The 8,856-nt window shown below is 54.9% G+C and overlaps 2 protein-coding genes across 5 annotated transcripts in view; both read right to left on the bottom strand.

Annotated features, from left to right (window-relative positions):
* The window catches only part of RAB3D (RAB3D, member RAS oncogene family), a 10,185-nt gene extending 4,984 nt beyond the window's left edge, over positions 1-5,201 (bottom strand). The window contains exons 1-4 of one of the 3 annotated variants that reach the window (XM_027085088.1): positions 5,024-5,201; positions 3,387-3,652; positions 2,488-2,606; positions 2,273-2,397 (exon numbers count right to left, since the gene is read on the bottom strand). In XM_027085088.1, coding sequence (XP_026940889.1) covers positions 2,273-2,397; positions 2,488-2,606; positions 3,387-3,614 — 472 coding nt within the window. In that variant the 5' untranslated portion in view covers positions 3,615-3,652; positions 5,024-5,201. Of the gene's footprint in view, positions 1-2,272; positions 2,398-2,487; positions 2,607-3,386; positions 3,653-4,174; positions 4,468-4,971 lie in introns of those variants that run through there. The other 2 variants (XM_027085087.1, XM_027085089.1) reach the window with 2 other exon arrangements.
* A 1,365-nt stretch (positions 5,202-6,566) lies between these two features.
* Positions 6,567-8,856, bottom strand: part of TMEM205 (transmembrane protein 205) — a 2,529-nt gene continuing 239 nt past the window's right edge. Inside the window, exons 2-4 of one of the 2 annotated variants that reach the window (XM_027085098.1) lie at positions 8,213-8,321; positions 7,944-8,107; positions 6,567-6,935 (exon numbers count right to left, since the gene is read on the bottom strand). In XM_027085098.1, coding sequence (XP_026940899.1) covers positions 6,630-6,935; positions 7,944-8,107; positions 8,213-8,312 — 570 coding nt within the window. In that variant the 5' untranslated portion in view covers positions 8,313-8,321 and the 3' untranslated portion in view covers positions 6,567-6,629. Of the gene's footprint in view, positions 6,936-7,943; positions 8,108-8,212; positions 8,350-8,856 lie in introns of those variants that run through there. The other variant, XM_027085099.1, reaches the window with a different exon arrangement.

The raw sequence follows: 8,856 nt of genomic DNA, 5'->3' as shown, positions 1-8,856 counted from the left end.
ATATATATATATATATATATATATAAAAATACATAATCGTTGGGGTTCGGTTTGTAGGGGTTATGTGTCTGTGTGCACATGTATATGCCTTTTTTCTTACAAAATTGGGATCAAATTCTATCTCCCACTTTGTCCTCTAATGTTTTAAATTTAATGCCCGAGTGGGAATCTCCCCTCACACCAGGCACTAGATGTTTTCTGCAAGAAGGTGTGGGCAGGGGACTTCTCTGGCAGTCCAGTGGTTAAGACTCCGTGCTTCCACTGCAGGGGGTGCGGGTTTGATCCCTGGTTGGGGAACTAAGATCCCACTTGCTGCGCAGCCAGAAAAAAAAAAAAAAAAAAAGGAAGGTGTGAGCAGCATCCTCAAGTATTCTAGCCCACGGCCGGCCACCAAAAGCTGACTCCCCAGCACACCTGTTAATGAGACCCAGAATGAGGTTCCCAGAAGACACAGGGGACAAGGGAGCAGGTTAAGTGGCACCACGAGGGAGCAGAGTCAAACCCCAAACGGAGACATTCCACAGAACAAAGACCCAGTTTCTCCAACAAACGATGGCAAGAAAAAAAAAAGAGAAAGAGGACCGTTATGCTCCAGGGGTCTGCAAACTTTTTCTGTAAAGGGTCAGATAGTAAATCTCTTAGGTTTTATGTACAAGCATCAGCAATAGTTCACAATCATGCTAGCTAATGCTTAGATGCAATCTACACGTATGCCGGACTCTGTTAGAACTGCTTCACACGTCATAACTCGTTTAACCCTCCTGACAACCTGAGGAGGTGGGGCTGTTATTATCTGCATTTCACACATGAGGAAGGGCAAGCCCAGAGAGCTGAAGTCACCAGTGCAAGACCACAAAGCAATCGAGAAGTAACAGGAGTTAATGTTCAATCATGGCCAGCATTTGCTTAATCTTTCTAACAGCCCTATGAAGCAGATGTGGTTTTCACCTGTTTCCTAGATGGAGCAATGGAAGCACAGAGAGGGCAGGTGAGGTGCCCAAGGTCACACAGCTAGTAGGTTGCAGAAGGGGATTCTAGCTCCAGAGTCTGGGTCCTTAACCTGCCCTCCCCCAGAGAGGTTACAATGCCTCCCGCAAGGAAAGTCCTGGGGAGGGCCTAGAATACTAGAATACTCCAAGATAAGATTTTCTTTTAGCTTAAACTTTGAATTGATAATCCATTTACCTGATTCAGAAAGGTAGACTGAAAAGTCCCCCTCCCACTCTGGTGCCCTGGCCTGCCAGGTCTGAGACACCCAGGTCACCACTGTTACTAGATCCTTCTGTATCCTTCCAGAGTTCCTTTAAGCAAACATAAGTATAATATCCTTATTCTCACCCTTTTTATACACTAATGCAGGGGTTGGCAAACTGAGCTGCAGGCCAAATCTGGCCTGTCACCTATTTTTTTTTTTTTTTTACTGAAATACAGTTGACTTACAATATCATGTTATCAAGTTAGTTTCAGGTGCTGTTACCTATTTTTGTAAATAAAGTTTTATTGGCAGACAGTCATGCTCATTCATTGATGTATTATCTATGGCTGCTTTCAGGCAGAGCTGAGTGGTTGTGACACAGACCCTAGGACTGAAAACATTTCCTATTTAGCCCTTTAAGAAAATGTTTGCTGGGGAATTCCCTGGTGGTCCAGTGGTTAGGGCTCCACGCGTCCACTGAAGGGGGCACGGGTTCAATTCCTGGTTGGGGAATTAAGATCCCACAAGGAGCAAAAAAAAAAAAGAGAAGAAAAGAAAAGAAAAAGTTTGCTGACCACTGGACTAAAGGAAGAAGCCATACTCACCTTTCTGCAGTTTGCTTTTTCCACTTAACCACATACCCGGAGACCCCAGAACATAAAGAAGGTCCTCATCCTTTCTTACAGCTGCGTAGTATTCCACCATGTGACTATAGTCTATGTGTAGCTGCTTCCCCCACCGTGAAACACTTGGGAGGTTGCCAAGGTTTCCCTCCACTGACGGTGCAGCAATTTGATATACCCGCCACTTCCCACATGGGAAGTGGATGTCTGTAGGATAAATTCCCAGAAATGGTTTTGCTGCGTCTGGGTTCCCAGGGCAGTGGGGCGGTAAAGGGTATCTGTGGGTGAATCCTCTGAAATGAAATGCAGCAGGTGGTATACAAGTGGGTATTTTTCTGGGCAGATCTTCAAAGGGCAAAGGGTTGGTGACAGTGGTTGGACCTGGGACTCAAGCACAGGGTTGGAGGTTTGGTTCTGGGAGGTCCCAGGCCTGTGGCCCAGGCTGGGCACTAACCAAGGTCGTCAGCGAGCCTTTGGCCTTCCTCAGTGGGCACGACACGCTCGTCCTCCAGGTCACACTTGTTCCCCACGAGGATGACTTGAGCGTTGTCCCAGGAGTAGGTCTTGATCTGCGTGGCCCTGTGGAGTTTGAGGGGCTGTGTTAGGCCAGAGATTAGGGTCAGGGGGAGAGGGCAAAGGTCAGGGGGTCAGTGGTCAGCAAGCACTCACCAGTCCTGCACGGCGGCAAAGGACTCCTGGTTGGCGACGTCATACATGAGCAGGAAGCCCATGGCTCCGCGGTAGTAGGCTGTGGTGATTGTACGGTAGCGCTCCTGGCCTGCCGTGTCCTGGGCACACAGTGGGGTCAGGCGTCTAGAATCCACTCTATTCCCCACCCCACTCCTGCAGGCCCCTGTCTGAGGCTCCAGTCTCCCAGCCTGATAGCCCCAGTTTGATGAGCAAGACATGGATCTGCCCTCACAGCCCCCCGGTCTAATGGGAGAAACATGGGCCTGCCCGTGTAATCTCTAGTCTATCGGTGGAGACATGTCCCCTGTCCTTGAGGGGTTCCGGTCTGAGGGGTCAGTGGCCTTTCGAAGACTTGTAAGCCCTTCTGACCTCATCTCCAAGAACCAGCTTCATGACCACAAATAAGAACCACGTGAAAAAAAAAAAGAAAAAAAAGAAAAAAAAAGAACCACGTGGGCCAGAGGCTACCACCTTGATGCAGACAGCCTGATGCTCGTTACCATGACAATCATTACCGGCAGGCGCTTTGGGAAAAAGAGCATGGCTCTGAAGAGGCTCAGTGGGGGCCTCTGGGCTTGCCCCGAGAGGGGACCCAAACCTCTTCTCCATTGGTCACCAGGTCTTCTAACCCAACTTGGGTTAGTACTGTCTCCCCCTCAGACCCTACAGGGCAGGGCACATCCCCCTCATCCTGATGAATTCACCTCATAGATAATAACCCCTGCTCCTCTTCACACCTACTCCAAGCCCCCTCCTCGACTCTGGACACTTGTCCTCACCCAGACCCTCCCCACAGCCCTACACCCTCGCCCGGACTTCCCTGGAGGAACCCCAGCCCCTGCCTGGCCAGCAGACCCCCAGACAGCCGCCTGGCCCACCCAGATCTGCAGCTTGATCCTCTTGTCGTGGCGGTAGACGGTCTTGACCTTGAAGTCGATGCCCACAGTGCTGACAAAAGCGGGCGTGAAGGAGTCGTCGGCGTATCGGAACAGAAAGGACGTCTTGCCCACGCTGCTGTTGCCGATGAGCAGCAGCTTGAACATGTAGTCGAAGTTCTGGTCTGCCGCATCCCGCTGGCCCGTTGGGGGATCTCCAGCTGACGCCATCTTGGCACGGAGCCTCCTGGGAGGGGAGGGCTGGAGCCCTGTAGGGAAAAAAACCCACCAGGAATGGCTCCAGTGTCTACACCAGACCTGGACTCAAATCCCCGCTCTGCCACTTGGAAGCCAACAGACCCCGGATGCGTCACTGGCCCTCTCTGGGCCTCAGTGTCCTCTTCTGGAAAATGGGGATGTTTGTCAAATGCAAGGGCCCAGGTTGGGGGTGCCCCATCTGGCCACGGAGGAACCAGACCCTGCGGAAGGTGCAGGTGTGGACTTTGCCCCAGGGTGAGCAGCTGGTGTGGCCCAGGTGTGAGCTGGGGGGAGGGGGGGTTGCCAGCTGGATAGAGTCCCCCTCAGGGCCTGGGTGTTGACTTTGGCAGGTGTTGGCCACCTGCCTGCCCCCACCCAAGCCAACTTTAACTCCTTCCCTGATCCCCATGGGGAGGGGGCTTTCAGTGGATACACCCCAGGTTTAAAGCCCAGCTCTACCACCACATGGGTACTGCCACCTTCTGTTTGTCCAAGGGGCCGGGCCCATCTCCCTCCCAGTAGGGCTGACTCACCCCAGCCCCGGCTTCAGTCCACGGAGGCCAGAATGACGGTCCTCAAATGCAAGACCACCCTCAGCCACCACCACGACCCCCTGGTCCTGCCTTTCCTGGCAATCTGTCCCCACGGCTGGGCTGCTTCATTTGGATCCAGCTCTCCCCCTCAGCCCTCATGGCCTCAGTTTCCCCAGCTGTTTATGGCTGCTCCCTGAGCCTCACAGGGAGGCTCCAGAAGGCCTGGGTGAATGGGAACAACCAGCATAGGAACCCCTGGCAAAGCCATTTCTCAACTGCCCCGCGGGGCTTTTTTCCACTTTAAAGGAGGACCCAACTAGCCCCCCTTTCCTGCCCAGCCCTCCGCCCCACCCCGTGTTCCGGGAGAACGAGTTTGAGGAGGGGAAGAGAAAGGCTGGAAGCCTTTCCCCATGCAGGGCAGGGCCGCCGGTATGGGGGCCCCCGCCCCGCCCCATCCCCCAGCCTCAGCCCACCTGTCAGCCGGTCCCACCTCTTTCTGACAATCTGCCGACTCTCCCTCAAGCCTGCCACTAGGTAAGGGACCCCGGAGGGCTTGACACTGTCCCCCGTCACTAGATGTGGGGCGCCCCAGCAGGTGCAGGGGAGCTCAGGAGCTTCTTCCCATCACCATATGGTCCCATCTCTTGTCCCCGGCTGGGCTGTCTGCCCCGCCCGCGCCCCATTAACGCTCCCCGATGAGCCCAGCTGGGTGGGGGCGAGGGAGGAGGCGTCCCCCGCTGCCTGCCTTTGTTCCCCAGGCCCCGGGCCTCCCCCTAAGCCCCTGTCCCCCCCAAGACCTGCTGAGACGCGGAGGCGCGGGTTAGGGTGCGCTCCCTCCGACGGGGTCACCTCGCGTGGGGACGCCGCCCTCAGACGTTCCGCCTCCGAACTCGCTGCGACCTGGCCCTGACTGCGACCCGGACCCCGCAGCCACAGCCGCCACCGCTGCCCGCAGCCACCCGGATCCCGCGCCGGCCCCGCCCAGGCGTGGGAGGAGGGGCCCCTCTCGGGGAAGGGCGGGGCGGGACCGGGGCGGGGCCTGTGGAGACCGCGGATTGGGGGGCGGGGCGGGGGAGGGGCTGGAAGTCGCACCGCGCGCGCAGCTATCAGTTCCCTGACAATAAATATTGCATTTTCACTAACCATACGTGGAGCTCCTACTACGTGCACAGCAGCTAAGCTAAGGAGCTCCTACTACGTGCACAGCAGCTAAGCAGCACGGACTCTGGAGCCGGGTTCGAATCTCAGCTCCACCACTTTCTAGCCTTGTCGCTTTGGACATGTTAACCTCCCTGGGTCTCATTTTCCCCATCCGTCACGTGGTCGATAACGAGGGTACCCACCTCACAGGGTTGTGTAAGGGTTCTGATCGGAGTTAGTGTTTGTAACATGCAGCGCCTGACCTAAACTGGGCTAGAGCCTTTCCCAAATACCCTTAAGGGCCCTTAGAATTAACCACCACCACCACCACCCCCACCACCACCCCCACCACCACCAACCCCGCCTTTTACAGATAAAGAAATTGGAAATCAGAGAGGGGCAGACGCTTGCCTGAGGCCACACAATTTGGCAACCAGGCCCAGCTGAGGTCCCAGACTTTTCTTCAAGCCAACAGAAGAGAATCTGCAGTTATAACAGTTCAGGCTTGGGACTTCCCTGGCGGTCCAGTGGTTACGATTCTGTAATTCCACTGCAGGGGGCACAGGTTCTATCCCCTGGTTGGGGAACTAAGATCCCACATGCCATGAAGCGTGGCCAAAAATTTAACACAAAACAAAACAAAACACAGTTCAGGCTTTGTTGGGCTTCAAATCCCAACAACTGCGCCTGAAGCCACTTGCTGAATTTCTCTGAGCTCCCATTGCTTCATGGAACAATGTTAGCCACCTCTAAGGGCTGTTGTGGACAAACTGAGATGATGTGTATCAGTCAGGAAGGGATGGCATATGCTCAGTAACAAGCTGCCCTATAGTCATCATGGCATCTAACATCCAAGGTTTGTTTCTCTCACACCGGTCATTGCAATGAGGGGAAGATGTGGCGAATCACATACTGGCTTGTATACTTCTCTTTGGAAATGACTTTGCTTACATTTCACTGGCCAAAGCAAGTCACATGGCCACCCCCGATGTCAATGGGGTGAAAAATATGATTGTCCTCTAGGGATCAGAACCAGCTGTTGTTACAATAATACATGATCTGTGCAGTGGTTAGCGCCACACCTGGCACACAGTGGGTGCTCAACAAATGGGCGCCATTATAGGAAGAGCTTAAGGGCTGCAACAGCTAACTCTTCAAATCATCATGCCACATGAATGGGGAAACGGAATCCCTCAGCTCTACCCTTGCCTGCCCCTCCCCCTGCTTCCCAGTTGGAGAAAAGTGACAGCAGTCATTTCCAAAGAAGTGTTTATTGACATTTGGGGCCCCAGCAGAGACAGAGAGTCAGTGGGGGCTAGAGGCTCCTGAGGCCCAGGGCGAGGCCTACAAGATGAAGCCCATTGCTCAGGAGGCAGCCCAGATTGCAAATGGAGGATAGGCCATGGTAGCGGAAGAAGATCTGGCGGAGGGCACTGTACTTGGGGTCCTGCTCCCGCAGCTGACGATAGGGGTCTGAGCCCTGGTGGCTGCCCAGCACCTCCCCGCCCAGGCCCCGCTCCTTCTCCATGGTCTGCAGGGCCCACATGGCGGCCGTGGTGCGGGGTTCCAGCCAGCGGGCGTTGATGGTGGCCAGCATGAGGCTCAGAAGCAGCAAGCAGAGCTGGTAGGGCGGCAGGAGGACAAGGTGAGCCACGCCTGGGAGACAGCAGGGGCCCTAGGGAGGGTCCTTCTGCATCCTCAAAGCCCAGAGGGGAATGGGGGACAGGATTGGGTCAAAGCCAGGCCTCCCCACTCCAACCTCAAACCCAAACAGAGCTCCAGCTCTCATACCCTGAAACCTGCAGCTCCTAAGGAAAGGCTCCACCACTATCTCCTCTCTCTACCACTGTCTCCTCTCTCTCCCCCAAACCTCCTAAGCCTCCTCTCCTCTGATACCCTGACTGGAACTTTCCAGAACACAGCCTGTCTCCTACCTTCCTCTGTTCCCCCAAACTGAGGGTATCTCAGGGCAGAGCCTCTCTTCCCTGAATTGGGACAGAGCACCATAACTGTCCCCTCATTTCCCCAAAATAGAGGGCCCATCTCCTTTGTGGCCCCAGCCTAGACCCTATAAGCTGACATTGGGTCCAGAGGGAGTGAATTAAAAGTCCTCGAAGTTCCAATTACCCATAATCCCTCCTGTGTCTGTGGGATTATTGAAACCCCTGTCAGGCCTCACCTGCCCACATCTGAGGGACATAATGGGGGCAGGGGGAGGGCAGGATAGAGAAATATGAGATGCACAGATGGTTCCTTGCCTTGTGGCTGGGAAAAATGTGTGGATGAGGGTGGGGGACTGTAAATTCCCAGTCAGGCTGGTTTTTAAACACTGAGCTGGGGTCAGTGCCCCAGCCCAGCTGAGTCACCACAGCTTGGCTGCAGGCCCAGCCAAGGGGAGGAGAGGGAGCAACAGCCAGCAGAGAGACACTGCGGAATAGTCAGGGCTGCTGGGGATGGTTGTGCAGGCTGTGCACTGCTCAAGGGTATCCAGAACCCAACTTTGTATACACCAGGAAGAAGGGGCAGTTTGGGGGGTTTCATTTTAATTCTCACAAAGGTGTAGCCATAGGTGCTCAGTGTGGTCCTGGGAATGAATCTCCAGAGGATAGTGGAGCTCAAGCTGTCATACCTGGCTGGCCTCCCAGAATGTGAGCTGAGCCCCCGCACGCTGTGAGGCCAAGATGCAGAGGTTGACGAAGGCACAGCCCATGGAGATGTGAAAGTAGAAAGGGAAGAGTTTGCTCTGCACCAGGCCGAAAGTATGTCGGGGAAGGCCTCGGAAAAGCAGGAAGCCTGTGGGGTGCAGGGGACCACATGTCTGTTAGGACACTTCCAAGTCCCCCTCTCATCCCTGTCCCCACCTTAGGCACTCATGATATCCAGGCCGAGGGTCCCTACCTGAGACGAAGGTCACCCACATTTGCATGCCCCAGGCCCCTGACAAGACCAGTAGATGGACCACCTTAGTCAGGCTTTCCGGGTTCCCACCTTCCTCCATCTTGCGGGCCTGGGAAGGAGGGACCAGGTGGTCAGAGTTTTACCTTTGCCCTGTGGCCTTCAGACCCTGTGAGCCTGCACAAGGCCAGGGTCATGGTCTATCCAGCAGAGATCCAGGGATAGTAGCCCAGGAATGGCGGTGCGGAAGAGCCATAGCACTTCTGTGATGTCCCCCGACTCCATCTCTCCAAATGTCAGCCCTCAAGATCTTAGGCTCTCTGGACCCCAACATCCATGCCACCTCTGAGACCCCCAAATTTCAGCCCCAGCAGGTCAAGCTCGAAGCCCTAGATCCTCAGAGATCACCCCAGTGACTCCCAAATATCACCCCAGGGACCGAGTTCTGATATCAAAGACTACTCCTTTCATGACAGGATCCCAGATATCACTATGAAGATTCCCAAAGCACCTCCTGGAGACGCCATCTAATCCTGAGGAACCCTAAATCTCATCCCGAGGACACCGACCCCACCACTGGACCCGGACATCGACCTGCAGCACTCAAGAGTCCGGGGCCGGATCTAAGGGGGTCAGGCGGGCCCGAG

This window comes from Aethalodelphis obliquidens, unplaced genomic scaffold (assembly GCF_003676395.1).
Source record: "Aethalodelphis obliquidens isolate GAN/ISIS:26980383/991018 unplaced genomic scaffold, ASM367639v1 scaffold53, whole genome shotgun sequence".
In the NCBI taxonomy this organism is placed as follows: domain Eukaryota; kingdom Metazoa; phylum Chordata; class Mammalia; order Artiodactyla; family Delphinidae; genus Aethalodelphis; species Aethalodelphis obliquidens.
Note: the sequence above shows the minus strand (reverse complement) of the source record. Positions and strands in the feature narration are given on the sequence as shown.